The following is a 21,799-nucleotide window of genomic DNA, read 5'->3' as shown; positions in this document are numbered from 1 at the left end:
TAACAGTCTAATTATAGCCTGTTCGTAGGGGAAGATAATTGAACTGCCTGTAAACTGCACTCTAGAACTCATTTAACTGATATTTCAAGAATGGCACAAATCTGCATAGAGGGTGGGGTAAATTAAAATAAGCGGAGCCTGTCCTTCAGTATGTGGTTCCGATCACAGTTCTGAGTCTTTGGAAGTTAATGAATCACTTTGAGGGGGCGGCATGGTGGTGCAGTGGTTAGCACTGTCGTCTCACACCTCTGGGACCCGGGTTCGAGTCTCCGCCTGGGTCACATGTGTGTGGAGTTTGCATGTTCTCCCCATGTCGTCGTGGGGTTTCCTCCGGGTACTCCGGTTTCCCCCCACAGTCCAAAAACATGCTGAGGCTAATTGGAGTTACTAAATTGCCCATAGGTGTGCATGTGTGAGTGAATGGTGTGTGGGTGTGCCCTGCGATGGGCTGGCCCCCTATCCAGGGTTGTTCCCTGCCTCGTGCCCATTGCTTCCGGGATAGGCTCCGGACCCCCCGCGACCCAGTAGGATAAGCGGTTTGGAAAATGGATGGATGGATGGATGGAATCACTTTGATACTTCATACCAAGGTTCAACACAAATTCTATGCTTGATATGGTGATGCTGTAATAAAGTATTCTGTCTAAATATTTCCTTCATTACTTTTTTGTTCATCTACTGCAGCTTGAACTATTGATTCCCCCCCCCCCCCCCCCCCCCCACAATTTTTGAAAAGTATAAATGTTTTATTGAACGATTCATAATGTCTTAACAAACTGGTTGGTCACTTAAGTTATTTCCCTGAGACAATTTACCAAACCTCTGAAACATCCAACAAACATCAAACACCAACTTACAGGAATCAACTGACCTGTACATTAGGCAAGACCTACCAGAATTAGTCAAGTGTGCACAGGGCCAATGTAGTGCTGTCTGGTCAGTCCCAAATTAACAGTTTGTACTGAATAGCCAAATAACAGCGCATATTGATTTGAGAGTGCAGCTTCTGCAGCATAGGCAGTAGCTGGGCCTTCCTCCGCGCACCTTAGGGAATTCCTTAGGTGCGCAGGCTGTGATTCCGCCTCCGCGGAAGGATCACGCCTCCGGCCGCGATCTGGGCACCGGCGCGCGGAGCGCACGCACTCATTCAGAAATCAGAGGCGCACGCGACAGCATCTCCGCGCGCTCTGCACCAGACCGCTGCTGTCAAACGGCATCATTTTTGGATCTATTTCTTGAATGATAGTTATTTTTTCTCTACCATTGGAAGAAAGGGAACGTTGGATCTATGCTAACCATACGTGGAATTATACGAGGTCTGTAAAGCAGAAGAGAAGGAATGCATCATTTCTTTGTGAAACTAACTTTGTTTTTGTCATCGATCGCTTTAACACAAGGTAAGTTTCGTGGGGATGCGTCTTAAAGCAAAGTTTTTACATGCAGATTTTTACAACAGCATAAATGATTGGCTTTTACGTTTTGCAAGTTGATTTCAGATTTCTAAATCAGTTTAAGCAGGCTTCTGTGATTTATGATGGGTGGCAGTGCAATGCTTTTCTTAACTTCCGATTTTAAACAAGCTGTTCGTACTTGTGGTTTTCATCGAAATCACAGGACTTCAGCGAATTTTAAAAAATTGTGCCTCAGTCGAAGCACAGAGATGACACTTGTTGCTTTTTGGCAGATGGTGAAGAACACCATTTCAGAAATTTCGTCTTGAAAGTCTCATTAGCCAAGATAATCAAGTTTGGCAATAAGGTTAGAATGTAAATATATACTCGTTGTACTGTTGCAGTCCTGTATAAAAAGTCGCATCTGGGATCTTCTCATTTATTTTTTAACTTATTTTGAGTCTTTTATGCTGGAAAGGCACGTTTCCTGTGCTCACACTAATTTCACCCGAGACCGTTAGTTCTTGATGAATTCATTTTATAGGCTAATGTCTGTCATAATTTATTTGGCGAGATGTCTGGCCAAATTTACTAAACTCGTCCGTGAGCAAAGCTGGGTTTCGTTCCAAAACGCGAGAATCCTTGTATTGCCACTCAAATTATTTTTAATGCCCCGTGAACAATTAAAGGCATCAGGAATCTACAAGACAAAAAGTGTGTTTACGATGGTCGTGTGTGAAAAATTAATATCAGCACAGAAGGATTCGGGCTACGTAGTGGAGCGACGAAGTAAGTAGCGCAAGAAGTTTGGCTGGGAAAGCAGATACCGAAAGTAAATAGAATAGCTCTTTGATTACGTATGGTGACGCTACACGTGATAAATGTATATATACCCATAACATATAACTATTTCGCAGATCGCTGATATATTGATATGAGAAAGTGCATAAGATACCGAGTTAGGGGGGTTTTAGAGGCAAGGTTTTAGAGGTGAGGTGCACTGGCTGTGAGTATAAATGTTGATGATGAGCGTTTGCTTTGTGAGAAAAGAGTCCAGGACGTTGTGATCGCTGTAAACTTGCTCTGATCGCGTCTGTCGTCAAATGTCACGGCTGTTCAGATGAGGTCTTGCGGTCAGAAGTCGCCTCTCGCTCTCGGCGCTGCGCAGCAAAGCTGAATAATGTGCTCACGGCTTGCGAGAAATCGCCCCTGCAAAGTTCACTTTCCAAGGACGAGGGTGCTACTGTAAATGTTGAACGACCCATTTTGTCGCGTTATTGTAATTTGGGGTTGGGGGGCGTTCCCCGTGAGTCACAATAAGTCACCCAATTTGTGTGAAATACTTATCCATCGCGCATATAATCACATCAACGCATGGTTATACCGGTGTGTAACTGTAATTGTTTTCTAGTCGATTTACATATTAAGATTCAACTAGTGAATTATGAGAAATGTCTTGGCGGTGTGAGCATGGTCACGTGCCTGCCCCGTGACCGTGTATTGACCGGCTCGTGTTTGCAGGTATAAGATGCGCGCTGCCCGCTGAATCATGCATGAACGGTGGGAGGTGTGAAGCTTCCCGAGACGGAGACGGAGAATGCAAGTGAGTATGGACGCTCTGGGAGCTCGTTTCGGAGGGGATGGGGGCATGAAAATGGCCTGACCTAGTATATGTGTGGGCGGACCTTGGAGCCTGCTTTTTTGGCTGGTGTGTGTGTGTGTGTCTTTGTGTCTCTAACTATTACATTGTGGGGACCGGGTTTCCCCACAATGTGATAAAAACCTGTAACTTTTTATCTTGTGGGGATATTTTTTGGTTCCCCCAAGGAGAAACTCAATTGCATAAAAATCTGTGACTTCAATCAAAAACTAAAAACTCCCGTATTTCGTTTGGTTACTTATGGTTAAGGTTTGGGCAGAGTAGGGGTTAAGGTTTTCATGTTAGGATTTGGGTTATGCTTATAGAAATGAACACGTGGACTGTGTGTGTGTGTGTGTGTGTGTGTGTGTGTGCACATGTATTTATACACACACACTAGTTGTACATGTATGTGTGTTAATATTTATGTGTATTTACATTTATTACATTTATATTTACATATAAACTTCCAGTAGAGGGAGGGATGTTTATGTGTGTGCGTGTGTGTGTGTGTGTGTGTTTATTTATGTGATTTATATTTAGACTTATAAGCCGTTAACACCTGTGTGTGTGTGTGCGCGTGTGGTGGTCGGTCTCTAAACTCATACATTCCTTCGGAGTGAGTATTGGATAGGGCCGGGCACAGATTATGGGAGCTGGGGTCCCACAGTGCCTGTCCCTTGGTCTGCTGCTAATGAATGCGGGACGCTCCCCCAGCAGAGGTCCCAGGGATGCTCCAAGCTCTAAATCTTGTTTTTCTTTTCTTTTGCGGCCCAACAGCTGGGGTTCACACCGAGCCTGCTGGCTATTGTTTCCCGGTCAGATTAATGCTGTGTGACTAATCTGTGCGAGGCTTCCCAGAATGCACGCATCTCTCTGTGGCCTGCACCCGCCCCCATGCTTTGTTCTGCCTCCGTCAATGGCCATTCTCCGCGTGATTTATATTCCAGAGACAGATGGCAGTAAAGTGCGATTCCTTTGGATGTCGTTTTAATTGGAGGGAATTTTGAAAGTTGGGTGGGGAGGGGTGAAACAACAAGTAATCAAACAACTGAAACCAGATAAACGGCGACAGTTTGCCTGACATATCGGCTGCAGATCTTGTTGCATTTTTTACCTGCGCTTCCCTTTGAAGTGAGGAAGCGCTTATTGGCTGCAGACTCTTACATGCGACGTCACTGGCAGCCATCCTCATGCCGGCCATCATTTTAGGCGCCTCTGCCATGACCCGGATGACGGGGGCTGGATTGGTCCTTGGTGCTGCAGGGCAGATTCTGAATCCAGTCAACCGCATTGGCTGGGAGCCACTTCTTAATTTTATCTGGTGCCCCCCCCTGCCCGAACACAAAGCCCACATTGTGTGGGTCCGTTCACGAGTTCCTCTAATTAAACAGGGAGATGAGATGAGATGAGTGCTGAGATGGTCTCGCCCTGCCGAAAGGTCCCGCCTCTCTCGGTGCTCTCTCCATAGAAGCATGTCCCCTTCCCAACTTTTTTCCCCCCAAGTTCCAAGTTCTGCCACAATCATGCACTGTGCGCACCTGTAGTGAAACGCTTTTGCCGCCTGTTTTAAAGGGAAATACGGCATAGGAAGAAAAATAGCATAAAAGTTAAATAAGAATAAATGACAGCAAAAGTAAAATAAAGTGAGACGATATAAATAAAAATCAGTGAAAAATAAAAACAATGAAACCTGAGGTGGGTGGTTAGAACTTGCTGGTCGGTTTTTACTTTATTAGTATGATTTCTCTCCTCATCGAGAGTTTTAGTAAGAAAAGGTGTGAGTTCACGAGAATCTACAGTGGGAATGTATCTGAGATACGTGTAACGTGAGAATGTCTCTTCGATGTCAGTTCCATGAGTCATTAGGTGACACATTATGTCACTGCCAGTTTTAGTGACAGTCTAGTTCCAGCCACCGTGAATCGTGTGTTTTTCTTTAGAACGTTTTATCAGTGTATAGAAAAGTCCATAACACTTCCAACTTCCTTGATTCTGGATTACAAGTCTAGGACTCACACAGACTGAGGCTGCTGTTACTTCCTACAGGATGAGACATTTAGCCAAAAGGAAATTCTGTAAACAGGAAAACTTCAGGAAAAGTCAGTCGTATTTTAAGTTCAAGTCTTAAAATAGGAGAATTATTTAAAAACCTTTTTCCTAAATGCTTGGAGCCTTTATTATTACTCTGCACTCCTCCTCCCCCCCCACCCCCAACACCCCACATCTTATTGTTTTCTTGTTAAGCTTCTGAAGATCGGGCTGATATCTCAACAGTCACGGCTTCTCACAAACAGGTCCGCGTGATTTTAATTTCCTGCCTCGACGTATGAGCTTATTTCTGAAAATGATTATTATTTTGTAATGTGGGAAAGACTCGTGCGAAAATTCTGCACTTTCCGGAAGCTGCCATTGTTGGCTGTTAAGTGGCTGTAGTGGAAATAAGTGTGTTTCACAGAGCTGTGTTCTCTAGAGGCCTGCAAGGCGTTCCCAGCCCTCGCTGGCCGTGTGTACTTATTAATGCGCTTCTCTGAAATTTTAACTGCTGGCCGAGAGATTCATGTGAAGTCAGTCTTGTTATTGTTGCTGCTGAATTTTTGAAGTTACAGCTTATAATGAGGTTGGGGGGGTGGGGTGGGGGGAACTATCAGCTAAGGCCTCGATGGACTCACAGGCAGACGTTCAGACAGTCGCTACCGTGCGACGCCATAGGGGGTATCGGCGAAGATGCCAGGGTTATTATGGGGTCCGAGTGCTGGAGGACCCCATAATCTTAATGTAAGCTGCATTCATCTGTTTTACTTGCCACGCAATTGCATTTCCTTTGCACTTTTTCTCACAGAGATTATCATTTTCATTGTGCCAAGACGCCATTGAAGTGTGCGGTTTGTGAGCAGACAGTTCAGATCCCTCAGTTGGAGGAGTGATTTTACTGCTGGGTCCGTAACCCTAACTGCTGCAGTGTCTGACTGACCCAGCCTTCTTGATTGTACATCGGTTTGGATAAGAGTGTCTGTAAAAGGAATATCGTAAACAATGATGCAAAAGTGCGATTTTGCACCGTTAGCCCTGTTACCACAGAATACTGTGTGAACCTTTTTGCTCATTTCCTGCAGGGTGGGGGGTCTATTTTTTTTTCTTGCTAGCAGTGTTACAGTTGGCTTTTAATTCTGGAGTCCAGTGAAGCCTCCGGATCTCGAGGAGCGCGTTGGGGCTTGTGCTTCGAGCAGCGGAGTGCCGAGGGGACAGCTGCCTGTTTTTCGTCGGCCGTCCCAGGCTGGCAAACCTGCCCCCCCCCCCACGCAGAGACACCACTGCATGGGGAGTTTTTTTTTGGCAGTTATTTTTGGTACAACCCCGTGAGAAATTTCTACGTTGCATCAACTGCAGCAAAATCTACCGCACCAGAAATCATCGTTTCGGAATGTACAGGGTTATGGCTGTTAATGGGTTTAACTGCTACTACTGAGTACGATAAACAGTCGTCACTGCTGCTGTCATCTCTGGCACAGATTCCTCATCACATTAAGTTTTTATTTAAATTGTTCTCAGCTGAATCTGTTGGCTACCATAGATTTTCCCTGCATAAGCGTTATATATTCAGGCTTTGGTGTATGTAATCATTAATAAAGCAGAAGTTCTGGCTTTCGGAACATCTTTGTGCTGTGGTTTTGTGCTGTGACACATTTGCTTCTCACAGCCCTCGCTGGGATCTCCCTCTTCTGTGAAGTACTGAGGTTTAACTCAGAGGCTTCTTTCTTTTGTCCTGTTCCTGTCAGACATCGGCGTGCTAAGCATTTAGCTACGAGCTGTGAATTTATCATTTGTCCGGCGATGAATGTGGCACAGGCAGCCATCAAAAAGCCCTCCGACAATGGACCTCCACGGACGCGGCCTGACTCCTGTGGCATCTCAGATGCTGTTGAGTTCCAGCAACAGTCCAGAGATTCCTTAAGTCGTTGGTCAACAGCCACGTGTATAAGAAGTGTAATTACTCCTGGGTTGCGGATGGGATTCGCGGTGCTGTAGTATGCTTCTCAGAGTTCTGAAAGCTACCCTGGATGGACAAATATGGAATTTCCATTTTCGTTATGCCAAGAAAGGGTTGGTGGCAGCCCTGGTTGAGATGAGTGTAGGTGTGCAGGTTCAGAGAGTCATCCAAAGGTCAAGTGTGCTGTCTGCTCTTATTAGGCATCTCCGGAAAACAATGACTCTCCCTCGTCATGCCATAAGTACCATAGCTGCTGAATTCTAGAGTGAGTAAGGTGATTATTGCGTAGGCTGTAAATGTGGCCACACGTTTGGCGGGCTGACAGTAATAGAAGGCAGTGCAGAAAAACATGCCAGCGATCTAAATTCCCCCCAAGGCCAGAAGGTTTCTGATTGGCCATAATCAAAGGGCCACGCCTCCAAGGGGCCTGATAAGAGACAAAAGGTTGGAGAGGGTACTGAAAGTTCACGTGCACCAGTGAAGCCTGGCTCGCCTCGCCGGCCCGGCCTTCCCGACAGTCTGGTGATTATGGCGGACAACAGGGTCCCTTGTTCTTCGCAGTCCCGTGAAATCCGACTTGAGAGTGAGATTTGGGAGCACCGTTTATCAGTAGCTGTGCTCGCTGACCGATATGGCCAGATTCCCTCATTTATTCCTTATTTACTTCCTTAATACTACAGCGGAAAGATTGACGATGGCACTCAGAGAGTTGGCGCTAAAGAAATACCGAGGGAAAACCTGCGTGGAGTCCAGCGCTTGTTCAGAAGAAGAGCATTTTACAGTCAAGAGGTTGCACAAGTGCAGCGTAAACGGCCGTTTTGTAACACTGACTTCAGCTCTGAAACCCAATACTGTTACAGTGGTTAGATGCTAACCATTTGTGCGAAGACAGTAATAAAATTAACACCGTAAGCAGAAGTTAATGTCCTTGCATTTTATATGTGACATTCCTGCATCAATCAGTCATAAGAGTGTTGGGTTTTCTTTGGAAGCTTAGATCACACCCAAAAATTTTCAGATTGCATATAGGCTGAAAATCTAACATCGATTAGACGTGTCTGGCCAGCTGCTTGCTGCAATGAAGTGGCACAGCCCTCCCTGTCTGCTATGCCTACTCTGCTTCCTGCATGGGGACTGGCTTCCTGCACATCCCTTGATTTTATTGAAAACACAGGAAATGCCCTTTGGGAGTGGGAAGGGGGGGGGTGTCATTTGTGACATCCTGGGGCAAAACTGATTAGTGTCCTTCTCATCACGTTATTGACGTTCCCTCCGTTAAATGATTAGAAATCAGGGTTTTGTTGCTTATTTGTTACTTGATAGGCAAAGTCTGTCCATGTTTTCCGATGTGGGGCATCACTGTGGGGGTGCAGCGTTTCGCAGCAGGTCCAGGGCATTTTGGGAAGTGGGAATGTTGGGAAGAGTCTTTGGCCGTGACTCTAGATGTAAAAGGCTTGTAAAATGTTTGTTGGTTTTGTGCGTTGGCGTGCTTTGATATTAGTATGTTTGTGGGTTTTTCTTTTGAATGGTTATTTTGTTGGACCAATTGGCGATCTTAAAACTGTGTATTTAGTGGGGTAGATTGTGTAATGGTATGTTTTGTGGGTGGGGTCAGCCCTCTATGGGAGAATTAAACGGGACATTGCAGTGGTTTTTGGTCCTTCTTGTGAATTTTCTTTTGTGTGTGTGTGTGTGTGTGTGTGTTATATTACATTGTGGGCACCAAATGTTCCCCACAATCTGATTAAAAAACCTGTTATATTGCCATTTTTCAGGTCCCCACAAAGATCTGTGAATACAATCCAAAAACTAAAAATGCCAGAAGTCTCGTATTTTGTTTGGTTACTTATGGTTAAGGTCAGGGCTCGTAGGGGTTAAGGTCGTCATGCTGGGATTAGAGTTTTCCCCATAGAAATGAATGGAGAATTCCCACAAAGATATAATTACAAACCTCTGTGTGTGTGTGTGTGTGTGTGTGTGTGTGTGTGTAGAGGGGGCACATAATAAAATGCAATGACTTATAAACTTCTCCACTGATGTATTATTGAGGCTGTGCCATAATGTTTTCTTTTCTTGGGGATCCATGCACATCTATACACATCTATACATGCCCATACACATCCATACACGCCCATACACATCCATACACATCCATATACATTCATACACGCTCATACACATTCATACATGCCCATACACATCCATACACGCCCATACACATCCATATACCTCCATACACGCCCATACACATCCATATATATCCATACATGCCCATACACATCCGTATACATCCATACACACCCATACACATCCATATACCTCCATACACGCTCATACACATCCATATACATCCATACACGCTCATACACATCCATACACATCCATACACGCCCATACACATCCATACACATCCTTCATGATCGGCTTCATTCAATTTGATGGAATAGTTGCTCCTCCAGTCCAAATCGAACCTTGTCTGTAGCACAAAGAACCAGTATTCAGGCAAGTGATGCTCTCAGAATCTCTATAGCAGTCGACTAAGGGGTCACACATAGTTTCCTCCCATGATCCCTTGTGATTGTGATATTCCACACTGTAGATGTCAAGCTCACGATGGCTTCGCTATAGTGAAATGTAGGCTTCCGAGGTGGAGGCTGTCTTCCCACCAGCTTCTGGTCTCATTTCCACCACCAATTACTTTTTTACAACCTGAGTCTGTTAAGTTAGGGATCGCCTACTGTTTACCTTTTTCTGAAGATAAAAGAGACCGGGATGCTACTCATTAACACCCCCTGTGCCTATGCCCCCCCCCGGCTGGGTCTTGTTCCCACGAGTGGAGGTCACTCTCTAAGGGGGTCCTGGCTAATGCAGACGAACATAAACAGGCCCCTGATCGACGCCGGCAGATGTGAACCCAACAGGGGTAGAGCTTGGCTAATGTTTGGAGGGAGGGAGTGGGGGGGGGGGGGGGACGCGAGCAGAGGTGCTGGGAGAGACGCCAGATGACAGGAAATGAGGGGAAGAGGGTTAGGGTTAGTGCAAAGTGACATTAACAGCTCAGGTACAGAGCAATCTGTGCTGAATGCCCCGTGTGGAGCCAGCAGGACCTGACAGTCTCTCCGTTCTGCCCCAACCCCCCAAACGGACCCTCCACCGAAAACATCACCCAGGCTTTTTGCCATTTTAACACCCCAATGAGGAATTTTCCTGCTATTTATTCATTTATTTACTGTATGCTTAACTTTCCTCAGTGTCCCCTCAGCGGCAGATGGTAGATTAGGCAGGAAAATGAACCTGCCCCCCCCCCCCCGTCCCCTGATGCAAATGGCTGCAGGTCAAAGGTCAAGGAAACATCTGCTCAGCCTGAGGGGACAAAGCAGCACCGAGGGAGACCTGTTGCCGGGCCTGCTGGTGTAGAACGCGGAGAACACAAAGGAACCCGCTCCAGGAACAATGGCGCGGGGATAGATTACAGTATCGTCCCGACAGCGGCAATCTTTCAGTACCTTCCTGTGTCTCCCTTTTGTGGCCGTTTCTAGTCATTTAACACCAAGTTAATGGGCCTTTTTCTTGCCCTTTTAGCGCCTCAGATGCCCCTCTAATTTGGGTCTCCCTGGACCTTTCTCCCCCGCAGAGAGTGTACTGTCTGCGGATCCCCATGTTCTGATCCGAAGCCATTCACTTTTTTGGGCAGGTACTTGGCTGCCGTTCCTCAAAAACCAGTGGAAGCCGAGCTACTGGTGTTTGCGCAGCAGTGGATTGTGGGCCGCTGGGGGGGGGGGGGGAGGCTCAGGTAACGTGGCCCCACACACGTGGTGCGGACGGCATGCCTGGAGAGCGGCTCAGCACGTGGGTCGCAGGCCGCCGCCGGTCACCCGCGGGCTGACGGGTGTTTACCTGGAGGGGGGTCATGCGGTGCGGGGGGAGGGACCTTCGCATGGCCTGACGCGGGGGCGACTCGAGGGGGGCTGTGACTTCCCACAGGGGCATGCAAAGTGCGGCTGCCAGAGATGGGGGGAGCATTTCTGAGTAAACGCTTACATTCCTCCACAGGCAGAGAGACGCCCCCTCGTCGGGATGGAGGCTGCCGCTCGAATCCACCCGCTTCTTTCCTCTTTTGTTCCGGGGCTTTGTTAGGTCTCCCTCTCTCTTTTCATTTCGGATGAAGTCGTTCTGCCAAACGGCGCACTGCCGAGGGTGGGGTAAGCCTCTTAGGGTCTGGGGCAGCGACAGCGTGAGGGAGGCGGTGGAAAATTCACATTTTGGGGGGGGGGGGGTGGTTGAGGAATAGTGTGAAGGGGCTGAAGACATTGGGATGGGGGGGTGAGTGGTTTAACAGCTGAATGCACACTCTTTAAGCGTGGAGGCGACGGGGCCCTGGCCGGCGCTGAATGGCGGCCAGAACAATGGCCCCACTCATAGGGCTGGCTTGCAGGGGGGGCTGCCATTCAGTGGCTCAGTGCCCCCACCCCTCATCTCCCGGGGACAGGGGACAGTGCATGGGCTGGCCTGGGGGGGGGGGCAGCTATGGCCAGCAGCTGCCGTCTCTTCATTATCATGCACACCTGCTCCCTGTGGCACTCCTGGGAGGTCAGCACATGCCCAGAGCGCGCCGCACATGCCCAGAGCGCGCCGCACATGCCCAGAGCGCGCCGCACATGCCCAGAGCGTGCCATATATGCCCAAAGCATGCCGCACATGCCCAGACCGTAGTGCACATGCCCAGAGCGTGCCGCACATGCCCAGAGCGCGCCGCACATGCCCAGAGCGCGCCGCACATGCCCAGAGCGCGCCGCACATGCCCAGAGCACGCCGCACATGCCCAGAGCGCGCTGCACATGCCCAGAGCGTGCCATATATGCCCAAAGCATGCCGCACATGCCCAGACCGTAGTGCACATGCCCAGAGCGCGCCGCACATGCCCAGAGCGCGCCGCACATACCCAGAGCGTGCCATATATGCCCAGAGCGCGCCGCACATGCCCAGAGAGCGCCGCACATGCCCAGAGCGCGCCTCACATGCCCAGAGCGTGCCATATATGCCCAGAGCGCGCCGCACATGCCCAGAGCGCGCCGCACATGCCCAGAGCATGCCGCACATGCCCAGACTGTACTTCACATGCCCAGAGCGCGCCGCACATGCCCAGAGCGTGCCGCACATGCCCAGAGCGCGCCGCACATGCCCAGACTGTACTGCACATGCCCAGAACACGCCGCACATGCCCACAGCACGCCGCACATGCCCAAACTGTACTGCACATGCCCAGACTGTACTGCACATGCCCAGAACACGCCGCACATGCCCACAGCACGCCGCACATGCCCAAACTGTACTGCACATGCCCAGAGCATGCTGCACATGCCCATGTGTCTGCACATGCCCAGACTGTGCTGCACATGCCCAGGCCTCACTGCACATGCCCAGACTGTGCTGCACATGCCCAGAGCACACTGCACATGCCCAGACTGTGCTGCACATGCCCAGGCCTCACTGCACATGCCCAGACTGTGCTGCATATGCCCAGAGCACACTGCACATGCCCATACTGTGCTGCACATGCCCAGGCCTCACTGCACATGCCCAGACCACGCAGTACATACCCAGACCACACTGATCATGCCATTCCATGCTGCCTGCTCCCCCCTACATTATTTGTTCCCTCCAGCTTTTTTTTACCAACCTATACCAATTTAATAAGTCTCTTATGATTTTTATATGAAATCAAAAGATCACACTTTGGCATGAACTCTTGTGGTAGGGCAGATCGCGCTCTCTGAGAGGGGCTTTCTAGGGAGGGCGGGTGGTTGGAATGTGGCACTTTCTGACTGGATCTGTTGGCCGATCTCTGCCACTTAATCTCCACAGAGGGGACAGGGTGACCCCAAACGGGGCATGAGGGCAGTGAGAGGGGGTGTCCCAGACCTTCCCAGGGCGATGGTTCGTCTCCCCAATAAACTATAATCTCCCTGCTAAAACGCTGCCCCCACCTCTCTGACCTGGAGCCCTCTTTCCTTCATTTTTTTCCCCTGACGAATAATATTTTCAGATCTCAAATAAATTTGGTGGGTTAAGTCAGAGAATGATAGAGGGCTGTAGGGAGCTGATGCTGTTCTGTGCCCCGTCCTGTATCTCCCTTCTGGTGTTGGGGTGGGAGGGGGGGCACTTTTCCCATCTTGATTGACTGGCCCCTTCGCTCCGAATGAGGAGCAAGCATTGAGGCGCGCGGCGTAGCTTTGAAGTCCGATAACGTTGGCTATCAGCTGGACGGGCGGGCCGGGGACAGACAGAGCCTTGTTTTGGGTCGCTTTCTGTCTGAGCCGCTAGCATGCAGCTTACCCTCCGACCACCTCTGAGGCCAGACTGCAGTTGTCTAGAATGTTCTATAGTTTCATGTTTCCATAGCTAGTGTTTTTTTTCCTTCTCTTTTTGTGAAGTGTGCTAATTTTCAGCGGCCTTTATTCATTTCTTTACGTCCCTTCAGTCAGACTGCGAGATATTATCTACCAGTTGGCCGCCAGTTCTGATCTTAGGCAAGTTAACCTTTGCAACCAAGTGTAGGCATCTGCTAAGTGCATGAAGGAGGACTTTTAGACCAACCATGTGTCTGTGTTGATAGTACTGAACATTCTGTGGCTGTCTGACCCAAATCTCTGGACTCATTTGTGTTCGTGTGTACAGGGGATAGATTGCTGTATTGGGGCGTCTTGTGTTGGGTTCTGGGTTTCAGTGGGAAATGAATGATATATGAATGATATATGGTTGTCAGGGTGGACAGAATCAGACTCGGTATTTTGTAAAAAAGTATTTTGACACGCACGGGGAACTAGTGTCTGGTTGTCAGTGCTCACACGCATGCCACACTCACGCGCCGTCTCAAGGCAAGACAATAGTGACAGACAATTCTGTTGATACATACTATTCAATTCAATGGAGTCTTACATAAAACAGGAAAGAAGAGGAGAGGGAGCAAAAATTCTCAATTAGGGAAAAAAAGAAACCTCTTTCATGTTGCTGGTGGTTTGGCATCTCTGCCTTATGTGTTTGCCTCTGCCTCCAACTCCCCCAGGTGCCCGGATAACTTTGTCGGAAGCCGATGTCAGTTCCCCAACCCCTGTGCCACGACCAAGTGCGCCAATGGCGGGACGTGCGTTGTGGATGTCCGAGGCGACGCGGCAGACTCTAAATGCTTGTGTCCGCCAGGCTTCATGGACGACGTGTGTCTGATTCCGACCAATCACGCGTGCATGAACAGCCCCTGTAGGAATGGCGGCACCTGTGAACTGCTCACCGGGAACGAGCACCGCTGCCGCTGCCCGCCGGGCTGGTCTGGTGAGTGTCGGGTCACTGCCACCATAGCCTTACACCATTAAACAGGAGGCGTGTTCGCACCGTTCACATGAATCTACAGATTACACCAAGAGTGCTGGGCCACCACCAGCTCGTGCCATTAAACACGAAGCGTGTTTGCACAGATCCATGGGCTGGTCCGGTAAATGTTCAGCCTCTACCGTAGCCTCGCGCCATTAAACATGAGGCGCGCTCGCACCGTTTGCATGAATCCGCGGGCTGGTCCAGTGAATGTTCAACTGCTGCTGCAGCCTCGCATCATTAAACACCAGGCACAATCTCATCGCTTGCGTGGATCCGTGGGCTTGTCCAGTGAGTGTCAGCCTGCCACCACCTTGCACCATTAAGCATAAGGCATACTCTCATCGTTCACACAAATATGTTGGGCTAGGCTGGTGAGTACTGGGTCACCACTATCTTGCACCATTAAATAAGAGGCATGCTGTCATCATTCCCACAAATCTGTGGGCACGTCTAGAAGCTCTCCAGTACGTCTCTGGTACCTGTTGGTTTTACTGACCCTTGCGTGTTTCTTTACTCTAAACCTCTTGACCCAACTCCCCAGGCAAAACCTGTCAGCAGGCTGACCCCTGCGCTTCGAACCCATGTGCCAATGGTGGCCAGTGCAGCCCCTTCGAGTCACACTACATCTGCACATGCGCACCCACCTTCCACGGCCAGACCTGCAAGGTGGACGTCAACGAGTGTGCCCAGAGCCCCTCCCTCTGCAAGAATGGCGGCACCTGCGTCAACGAGGTCGGCTCGTACCGTTGCGAATGCCCCCGGGAGTACGCCGGCAAGCACTGTGAGGCACTCTACAGGCCGTGCAGCCCCTCCCCCTGCCAGAACGGGGGTACCTGCATGCAGAGGGGGAACACCACCTACGAGTGCACCTGTCTGCCAGGTAGGCCGAACCCCTGGTCTGCAGAAACACTAAGGAAACCGGAGAGCAAATTTGTTAACCATGCTCAGTCTTTGGGGTACATTTTTGAGAAAATTTCTTTGTACTTAGTTTTGGAAACTTCTTCATTGGATTGCATGAGGACAGAGTGAGTCTGCTCTGCAGTCACTGTTGTCAGCTGATGTTGAACCAGCTGCTAGTGAAAACTTTACCATTGGTTTTTGTACGTCTGTGTGCAGTGTAGAGTGGGCAGCCAAGTTAGGTACTTCTGCTGCTAGGCTAAGCTTCCAGTGACGGAAAAGAGACAAACGCTGCTTAAAAGCTGGCATCAGCGAAGCTTTTCTCGTGACATTATCCACGAGAGGTTCTACTATGAAACAAAGAACATCCAGTACAGCCAGGAAAACCACTTCACAATGGAAAACGGTGAGAGGCAGAGGTTGAGGTTCCTGGTGCAGGTGTTGAAGTTTCCCCTGAAGACTTAAGCCTAACTGTATTGTTTATTAATTTATTTATTCATTTGCTTTTCGGGAATTTCTAGGTACTGTACTGAAGGTCACAAGAGTATCATAGCTACATAATATTAACATAAGAAATGAAAGAGTGGAAGATTAAAAACCGATTAGCTATAATGCTGGTGTTTGCCATTGCTTCAAGTTTGTGTGTGTGTGTGTGGTTCACATTCTGGGGACCATTTTGATGCACAGTTTTGATGTTGTGGGGACCATTTTGTTGGTCACCTCAAGGAGAAATTCTATTTTAGAATCTGTGACTGTAATTAAAATACGAAAAATGCCGAAAGACTTTCTGTTTAGTTACTTATGGTTAAGCTTCGGGTTGGGTAGGGTTAAGGTTGCCATTAATGGGATTACAGTTTTGCCCATAGAGATGAATGGACGGTCCCTACGAAGACATGAGTACAGATCTGTTTGTGTGTGTGTGTGTGTGTGTGTGTGTGAGAGAGAGAGAGAGAGAGAGAAACAGAGTGTGAGAACTCCAGTGGGCCAGGAAAATGTCAGCCTTATCATCAGGAAACCTCTGAGCAGTGACATCCTCCCTTTACGGCGTGCGGGCGGATGGGGAGGGGCCCCAGGGGCCCCGGGCCCCACTGTGTCTCCCCTCTCTGCGGTGGGCCGCCCAGTCCTGGGAGAGAGCAAACGGCTGAGATCAGACCGGCATTCTTACTGTGAGAAAGAGAGCAGAGGAGCTCTCCCCGCTTTCGCTTCCCTCTGTCCTTTTGTCACGGGAAGCTGGTGACAAAGAGGGAGGTGCTCCTCATTGTTCGGGCCCTTTATCAGTTGCTTTTCCTCCACCCCCATTTTGGGCTGACTTGCCCGAGAGCCTTACATTTGAACAGATTTTACATTTTAATAAAAAGTAAACTTTTATTCTCTCCATACCTTTTAAGAAAGTTTGTCGCTGACCGTTTTACCCAGAATAACTGACAACATGCCCATCTGTGCAGCGGTATTTATACAAAAATGTTCAGGTACAGTTGTACTTGGTGACTGGCTGTAGTATTTTTTTATTTAATGACAGTGTAGTATTTCCTGGCAGCACTGCAGCCACTAAGTTGCAGGGACCTTTCTCTGCCCTTAGGTGCTGGTGTTGGCACTGCAGAAACCCTTCGTTTTACGAATGCCGAGTTTGTCACAAAGCCAGGTGTCAGGCAGGAACAGGTGGGTGATTCAGGGACTGGATGTTTTCCCGAATCGGCCACACCTCACCGATTACGTCTTTTGTTTGAAGTCTTCGCTCTGTTCGGGGTTCAAAGGACTGCAGCTTTTCCTGTGCGTTGATACTTAAACCCAGTTGGTCAATAAATTCAACAGTTGGAAAGACCATAAACTGAAATGGGTTTTATTGTCCTGCTTAATTGTATAGGGATTCTGAAAGTTCTTCCCATTATGAAATAAAATGGTAAACCGATGACAAGTAGTGGCAACAAGACAATGCCTCCAGGAGAACTGGGCAATGTGAATGTGTGTGTGTATGTGTGTGTGTGTGTGTGTGTGTGTGTGTGTGTGTGTGTGTGTGTGCGCGCGCCTGTGTGTGTGTAGCTCGTGGGTTATGTAGGACAGTGACGCAGTTGATTTGCCACAGCCGTGTTGCCATGATGCACGTTGATTACTCAGATGCCTCTCAATCAACTAGCATGTGTCTGGCAGTGAGGTGCCAGTGCTGGGGATGACAACTGAGACCCTTTAAAGACATTTTCCCATGCTCTGGATCCTTCCAATCCTATCTACATGAAGGTGCCCTGCTACAAGAAGTAGATGGACACCGATGTCACTGCAGTGCATTGTTTATTTGTCGGGTGGGACCAGGTTGCCGTGGAAGATGCCTGGCTCGTACAGATTTGCCCTTCAGATTTGTTCGGCTGCTTGAGCCTGAGGTTGTCTAGCTGCAAAGATTCCAGCCAGACATTGCCACCTGATTCCTGTCTCCTGTGTGCTCACCCAGGCTTCAGTGGGCAGCACTGTGAACAGAACATCGATGACTGCGTTGACCACCGTTGTCAAAATGGAGGAGCATGTGTGGATGGAGTTAACACATACAACTGCCAATGTCGGCCCCACTGGACAGGTGAGCTTACAAAGCCCCTATCCACCTCCCCAGGGTGTCACATGACTGCAGCCTTGGACTCTAGTGTGACTTCATCTCTTACTCAATCCCACAGGTCAGTTCTGCACGGAGGATGTGGACGAGTGCCAGATGATGCCTAACTTGTGCCAGAACGGCGGCACCTGCCACAACACGCACGGCGGCTACCACTGCGTCTGTGTCAATGGCTGGATGGGCGATGACTGCAGTGAGAACATTGATGATTGTGCCAATGCTGCCTGCCATAATGGTGCCACCTGCCATGACCGCGTGGCCTCCTTCTTCTGCGAGTGTCCCCACGGCCGCACTGGTGAGATTCTTGATTGTGGATTGTTGTTCTTGTTACTGTCAGTATTGCTCGTCTTGTTCATCTTGGTGTTAGTCTCTGTGTTGTTGGTTACAGTATTTTGTCGTGGTGTTAGTACCAGTCTTGGTATTGCCGGTCATGGTGATGACCTTGGTGTTGGGAGAGACGGTCGCTTGTCAGCACACCTGAATAGCAAGTGATTTGGTTGTGTGCTCACGTTCACTGTGTGCTTCCCTGCACCCAGGCCTGCTGTGTCACCTAGATGATGCCTGCATCAGTAACCCATGCCAGAAGGGCTCCAACTGTGATACCAACCCCGTCAACGGCAAGGCCATCTGTACCTGCCCACCTGGATATACCGGGTCTGCCTGCAATCAGGATATCGATGAGTGCTTCCTTGGTGAGATTCCTTCTAAAAAAAACATGATTTCTAAAATTGTTTTAGGAAGGGTGGTATAAAAAACGAATCTTGTGAATTCTGCTAGAAAGGCATGTAGCACTCCGTCACTGAAGCTCCCCACGTTTTTTTCAGGTGCTAACCCCTGTGAGCACGGGGGCAGCTGCATGAACACTTTGGGCTCCTTCCAGTGCAGCTGCCTGCAGGGATTCTCTGGACCGCGCTGCGAGATCGACATCAACGAGTGCATGTCCAACCCCTGCAAGAACGATGCCACCTGCCTGGACCGCATCGGGGGCTTCCACTGCATCTGCATGCCTGGTACGTGCCACCCCCCCCCCCCCCCACCACTGGGTTGTCGTCATAAGTCCATTCTCACATTTCCCACCGTGGTATAATCACAGACCTTTCCCTGCAGCTTTCTCTTGTACCCTGGACCACCTCACACTTTAACCATTTTCACAGGCTGTTTGTTATCTCCTGTACCAATCTCACTTTAGAATATAACAGCCCCCCCCCTGGCATTTGGGCCTGTGGTCCTTTAATGGCGAGTTCATCCCCAGTTCCTGTAACTGTCGAGCCTGTTAAACATTCGCCCCGCCCGGTTAATGGAACACGTGCCTTAGCCACTTCTTCTGTCCGTCTCAGGGTACAGTGGGCCGTCCTGCGAGGTCAACGTGGACGAGTGTGCCAGCGGCCCATGTCTGAACAACGGGAAGTGTGTCGACAGGATCAACGCTTTCCACTGCGAGTGCCCAGCCGGTAAGAGTCACCGCGGGGCCGGCATGGAAGGGGTCTCCAAGGTCTCAAACGTCATGTGGAAAGGTCATGTGACCATGGGTTCTTGTAGTAGCTGAAAGGAGCGGACACCTCGGTCAGGAAAACATACGGTCTGTTAGTTTCCTGAAGGAGTCATAGACAAACGTTGTTGTTATTCATTTGTTTCATCAGTTCATTTCAGGTTTGTTTGCATCGCTGCTCCCTTGAGTAATTATGAACTATCTAGGGCCCATTCCCGTTAAGGCCTGAGGAAGAACGGGAACATAGAGTAAACAGGCACTTCCTATTGGTCGATTGGGATTAATATTCTAAGACGTTTATTCAGTGGGCACAGTAGTGAACCTGCATGCCCAAAGTCTGACACCACACCCTCTTCCTCCCAGTGCTTATTGATGGACGAGGCAGGGGTGGGAGGCTGGGTTTCCTATACAATCGCCACGGTACAGAATTCCGTTACATCTCAGTTGGGGGGTGGAGGGGCCGGGTCGGACGTAAAGTTCAGGGCTCCTCCCTAACTCCTTCTTGACATGCAAATCGGTGCAGCTGAGCGTCGAACTGCACCGCGTCTCCATTCATGTGTGTGCGCCCCGTATCCATGGCGACTGCAGTACGCTCTGGTGAATGTTCCTCTCGGCTGGGTGGAAGAAGGTCTCTCGACGGTTTGGGAGCTTTGGGGGTCTGGGTCTGGCCAGGCGGGAGTTTGAATCTTGACTAGAATAAACTGTAAAAAAAAACACACACACTGTAAAAGGGGGACACTGCAGGTGTCCTAATTAAAGAGAACATCTTGGGCATATTTGTATCAGGTACTTTGTAGACATTCCTGTGGTGCCAGTCAATGCTAATTAAAAGGACAATACATCTTAGTAGTTTTTTTTTACTCGTTTCAATGTAAGAATGGAAGAAGGTGAGAAGAAAATCCTTTCTGTGGGGGGTTTTCTCTCTCGAAGTTCTCACTCGCTGTGGTGGACAAAGTCTCAGCCTCAGGGTTACGGCAGGAAGCCGCTGGGGGTCTTTGTCTACCGCCTGTCCTGAGGACAGGAAAGCTGTTTATCTATCTCCTCTCTCTCTCTCTCTCTCTCTCTCTCGTTCTATCTGCCTGTCTTTTTTAAGATTTCTTCCTTTTCGGCGCTCTGGTATTTACAAGAGCTGAAAGAAAAATGTGAGAAAGCCCCAGGCCGTGTGCAGCACTACATGAATGGGATTAGCATTCCCCCCACTGCAAGCTAACCTCCCCCACGCCGCGCCACGCCACCCTAACCCCAGCCCATCCTGCAGCCTGCTTTTCACTGCGGGGTGGTGGGTTGGGTGGGGGGGGGGGGGTCCTGTCCCGGGAGCCTCCTGCTGGGAGTGGGGGGGCCCAATACAGGGCTAGGCACGATCATCGCTCTGCTGTTGCCTTTTTCCCAGGGTTCACTGGGAACCTCTGTCAGAGGGACATCGACGAGTGCGCCAGCACGCCCTGTCTGAACGGGGCCAAGTGTGTCGACGGGCCCAATAAGTATACCTGCGAGTGTACAGAAGGTACGCCGGCATCTCCCCCCCCCACCCCACCGTGTTTCCGTATTTATATCCAATCCTCCAACTACATTGTCACCAACTTCTCGTCCCCTCTCTTCAGGCTATATGGGAACACACTGCGAGAACGACGTCGACGAGTGTGCCTCGAACCCCTGCCACTATGGCACCTGTGTGGACGGCCTGGCCACGTTTGACTGCCTCTGCATGGCTGGCTACACGGGCCGTCTGTGCCAGACCAACATCAACGAGTGCCTGAGCCAGCCGTGCCAGAACGGGGGCACCTGCTTGGACCGGGAGAACTACTACTTCTGTGCCTGCCCCAAGGGGACCACAGGTACACGCTCGGGGGCCTTTCCTAGGGGGCCAGGGACCCCTCGGTGCATTGGCAGGGTGGAAATTACAGTGCCGCGTCATGGTTAGTTAATGGTGAAAGCCAGACAAGGAAATCTAGGACTGGGTGATGTAAACGATATTATCCTCATGTAAAATTTAAACAGCAAGAAAGTGAGAGGCTTCGATAAACAGTCAGTAAGGAGCACTGCTTAGCAGCACACGTCAGCCAACCACATCACAGAAACAAATGGAATCCCAGCCAACTACATCCAGCCCTACAAGCAGATCCTCCAACTTGCAGGGAAATTTGTGGGTTGGTGGCAGGACTGGCTCTCCAGCCACCAGAGAAAACCTAACCTCTGTTCTGTTCCGTTCAGTTTAGTGTGGAGCTGAGGTATCAGCTGCACCATAGCTGCACTCAGGCTCTCAACCACACACCGTAATTAGCATGTGCTCCTCATCTCCCCTTACCTCTATATGATAATCTTTTAAGAACGGACATCCTACGCCCTACAAACGCACAGCATGCCACATAGATTTCAGCTTGTAGTTTTTTTCAGTTTGTTGCCTTTTCTCATGTTTAAGGGG

At 49.5% G+C, this 21,799-nt stretch overlaps 1 protein-coding gene across 1 annotated transcript in view; it reads left to right on the top strand.

Moving 5' to 3' along the window:
* Window positions 1-1,147: 1,147 nt before the first annotated feature.
* The window catches only part of notch1a (notch receptor 1a), a 37,151-nt gene continuing 16,499 nt past the window's right edge, over window positions 1,148-21,799 (top strand). The window contains exons 1-11 of the mRNA XM_049019748.1: window positions 1,148-1,397; window positions 2,913-2,994; window positions 14,088-14,350; window positions 14,934-15,272; window positions 17,733-17,855; window positions 17,950-18,183; window positions 18,425-18,580; window positions 18,713-18,898; window positions 19,226-19,339; window positions 20,768-20,881; window positions 20,979-21,212. Coding sequence (XP_048875705.1) covers window positions 1,340-1,397; window positions 2,913-2,994; window positions 14,088-14,350; window positions 14,934-15,272; window positions 17,733-17,855; window positions 17,950-18,183; window positions 18,425-18,580; window positions 18,713-18,898; window positions 19,226-19,339; window positions 20,768-20,881; window positions 20,979-21,212 — 1,903 coding nt within the window. The 5' untranslated portion in view covers window positions 1,148-1,339. The remainder of the gene's footprint in view (window positions 1,398-2,912; window positions 2,995-14,087; window positions 14,351-14,933; window positions 15,273-17,732; window positions 17,856-17,949; window positions 18,184-18,424; window positions 18,581-18,712; window positions 18,899-19,225; window positions 19,340-20,767; window positions 20,882-20,978; window positions 21,213-21,799) is intronic.

The sequence above is a fragment of the Brienomyrus brachyistius genome, chromosome 7 (assembly GCF_023856365.1).
Source record: "Brienomyrus brachyistius isolate T26 chromosome 7, BBRACH_0.4, whole genome shotgun sequence".
In the NCBI taxonomy this organism is placed as follows: domain Eukaryota; kingdom Metazoa; phylum Chordata; class Actinopteri; order Osteoglossiformes; family Mormyridae; genus Brienomyrus; species Brienomyrus brachyistius.
This window is presented reverse-complemented; position numbering and strand designations above follow the sequence as displayed.